At 36.0% G+C, this 3,535-nt stretch overlaps 1 protein-coding gene across 1 annotated transcript; it reads right to left on the bottom strand.

Annotated features, from left to right (window-relative positions):
* Positions 1 to 848: 848 nt before the first annotated feature.
* LOC140877559 (uncharacterized) lies at positions 849 to 1,295 on the bottom strand. Its single transcript, XM_073281097.1, has 2 exons — positions 1,055 to 1,295; positions 849 to 988 (listed from the first exon to the last, which is right to left on the bottom strand). The coding sequence occupies exons 1-2, from the start codon at positions 1,293 to 1,295 to the stop codon at positions 849 to 851; spliced, it is 381 nt and encodes a 126-aa protein (XP_073137198.1).
* Between the last annotated feature and the right edge of the window lie 2,240 nt (positions 1,296 to 3,535).

Genomic DNA, 3,535 nt, shown 5'->3' with positions numbered 1-3,535 from the left:
CATTGGGAGACACATACATTTTTTTCAAGGCAGATTTCTCTTTTTTTTTCATGCACTAATATTCTTGATAACATACTCAAGAATAGATAAACCATGATAACCACAATGAATATAACATACAAATCATACTCCCTTCAAAGGTATGGATTAAAATATCCTATTTATGCTCATTAGGGTAGTTGATAGGCTAGACAAAGAATGTCAAATGGGGTCTAAATATATTCCAAGCATATACAATTCTTTTCAATTAAACCCAAAGGGGACACTATGGATAATTTTTATTTACATGGTAGGCTCGAAAGGCTTAAACGAATAAAAAATCGCCTACATCATTTTCATATTCACTCACAGTCTAGATATACACATAAAAGAATATGTAGTTAAGTTCTGACATGCACTAGCAACTTCCGAAGACTATCACAAGGCTCACACGACCTTCACTATGTCATATACATTCACAAGCCATGACTCATGTGTGCTCAAAAATATTCATGAGCCATATCAAAGTCTAATTTGCATTGTAGATCAAAGTGTTCCAAGGTTAGAAAATCATCTATTTTCAAAAGCATGCATGTCATCAATTAGATATCGTCATGAGCTAGTGAATTTCAATAGTCATATTCATCACTAACTATGTGCTCTAATTGTTTTTTTCAATAACCGACTAAATCCTCTAAATGATTGGCTAAGTCCTCTCCCCATCTTAAATCTTACATTGTCCCCAATTTAAGTAAAATTGAACTAAAGAAAAACAAATAAAATAAGAAAAAGAATTAAGAAAACTCCCCTAAGTTGCCTGCCAAGCAGCACCTCTGTTTACTGTCGTCAGCCCGACTGCATGCTTCAGTTTACTCAATGATTTGTGGATCCTCGAGTTCCAGTTCATGCACCTCCTCTACTTCTTCTGCTTGGACTCCTTCATAATAATGCTTTAGTCTATGTCCATTCAATTTGAATATCTTTGAAGTTTCCAAGCTCTGAATCTCTACTGCATTATGGGGAAAAACATAATTAGTAATAACAAAAGGTACAATCCATCATGAACGCAACTTACATGAGAATAACCGAAGTCGTGAATGATAGAGAAGAACTTTCTGACCAACTTCAAATTCTCTACTAGAAATCATCTTATCATGAAAGGCATTTGTCTTCTCCTTGTATATATTTGAACTGTCATATGCATCATTACGTATTTCCTCTAGTTCTTGCAACTGTAGCTTCCTATGCTCCCCACTTTCATACATCTTCATATTAAAAGTCTTGATAGCCCAATAAGCTCTGTGCTCCAACTCCATCGGAAGATGACAAGGTTTCCCAAAAATTAAACTGTATGGTGACATTTCAATCGACGTCTTGTACACAGTTTTGTAGGCCCATAAAGAATCATCCAATCTTAGGCTCCAGTCCTTCCTAGTCGGATTCACTGTCTTCTCTAGAATAGACTTGATCTCTCTATTTGACACTTATGCTTGTCCATTAGATTGCGGATGATATTCCGTAGAAATTTTGTGTGTCACATGGTATTTCTTCATTAATCTTGCCACAGTCCGGTTGCAAAAATGAGTACCTCTATCACTTATGATTTCTCTTGGAATCTCAAACCCTGAGAAAATATTATTCTTGACAAAATCTGCAACCACTTTTGAATCGTCAGTTCGGGTGGCTTTAGCTTCCACCCACTTTGAAACATAATCCACATCAAACAAGATATAATATATCAAAAGAACTAGGAAAAGGTCCCATGAAGTCGATGCCCCACACATCAAAAATTTCACAAACAAGGATGGGGTGTTGAGGCATCTCCTTTCATTGGGATATGTTACCTGTCTTCTGGCATTGAGCGCATGACATAAAGAAATAATAAGCATCTCGAAATAAGGACAGCCAAAAGAATCCACAATCTAATACCTTCCTCGTCGTTCTCTTGGATCCAAAGTGACCTCCACAAGCATAAGAATGACAAAATGTAAGGATAGGGATTACCTCGCTTTTAGGAACACACCTTCTTATTACTTGGTCCGCACAATGCTTCCATAAGTAAGGATAATCCCAAACATAATATTTGGCGTTACTCTTGACCTTATCTTTTTGAGCTCTAGAGAAATCAGTGGGAAACCCATTAGTAACTAAATAATTGACAATATGCGCGTACCAGGGTACTGTTGTACTTGTAGAAAATAATTGCTCATCAGGAAATTCATCTTCCAAGCACAACTCCTCATTAACATGGGCCAAGCGGCTGAAGTGACCAGACACTCTATTTTATGTTCCTTGCTTGTCTTTAATCTCCAAATCAAATTCACTTAAAAGCAGTACCCATCTTATTAGTCTTGGTTTTGCCTCCTTCTTTTCCATTAGATAGAGAAGAGCTACATGGTCAAAATAAACAACTATTTTAGTGCCAATTAAATAGGATCTAAACTTTTCCAAAGCAAAAACAACAGCTAAAAGCTATTTTCAGTAGTTGAATAATTTTGCTGAGCATCATTCAAAATTCTCAAGGCATAGTATATGGCATGAGATGCATTCCCAACTCGTTGTCCCAAAACTGCTCCTACTGCGTAGTCACTGGCATCATACATAATCTCAAATTTCTTACTCCAGTTAGGTGGTTGAATGATGGGTACAAAAGTCAATGAGTCTTTCAGTTTTTCAAAAGAAATTTTGCATGCATCATCAAACTCATGAAAAAGTGACTTCTTTTTGTAACAGCTTGCACATGGGCGATGCAAGCTTTGCGAAATCCTGAATGTAAATCTTATTAAAAGCTGCATGTCCAAGAAAAGAACGCACTTTCCGCACACAAGTGGGGTAAGGTAAGGATTGAATGATATCAATTTTAGCATTATCTACGTCAATACCATTAGAAGAGACAACATGACCCAAAACTATACCTTGTTCAACCATAAAGTGGCATTTTTCAGAATTTAACCAAAGGTTAGTTTCTACACACCTTTTGAGTACAAGTGTAAGGTTAGACAAACAATTCTCAAATGAGTCACCATAGACAGTAAAATCATCCATGAAAACTTCTAAAATGTTCTCAATAAAATCAGAGAATATGCTAACCATACACCGCTGGAATGTGGCTAGTGCATAGAAAAGTCCGTAGGGCATACACTGGTAAGCAAAGGTGCAAAACGGGCAAGTGAACGTCGTATTATCTTGATACTCCGGCGCAATCGCAATCTGAAAATAACCAGAATAGCCATCAAGAAAACAATAATAAGAATGACAAGCTAATCTCTCAATCATCTGATCAATAAAAGACAAAGAAAAATGGTCCTTTCGGGTCTCAGCATTTAATTTTCTATAATCTATACAAACCCTCCATCCATTCTGAATTCGGGTGGGAACCAACTCATAATTCGTATTCTTCACCATTGTAATTCTCGTTTTCTTGGGAACAACTTGAACAAGGCTAACCCACTTTGAAACGACTTGATCTACTTACTACTGAATTTTTTTTAAATACTTAGTACTATATATATATATAAATAAATATACTTGATTTAAAAGTAAAGGTACTATATAT

Source organism: Henckelia pumila, chromosome 2 (genome assembly GCF_033568475.1).
Source record: "Henckelia pumila isolate YLH828 chromosome 2, ASM3356847v2, whole genome shotgun sequence".
NCBI classification, from domain to species: domain Eukaryota; kingdom Viridiplantae; phylum Streptophyta; class Magnoliopsida; order Lamiales; family Gesneriaceae; genus Henckelia; species Henckelia pumila.
The sequence above is the reverse complement of the archived record's forward strand: the minus strand, read 5'-3'. Positions and strand labels throughout refer to the sequence as shown.

Excerpts from the sequence above, each read along its gene's own strand:
- LOC140877559 (XM_073281097.1), bottom strand. The coding sequence starts at position 1,295 with ATGGAGTTGGAGCACAGAGCTTATTGGGCTATCAAGACTTTTAATATG. Across the intron at positions 989-1,054 it reads ACGACTTCGGTTATTCTCAT|TAGAGATTCAGAGCTTGGAA; the intron begins GTAAGTTGCGTT and ends CCCATAATGCAG.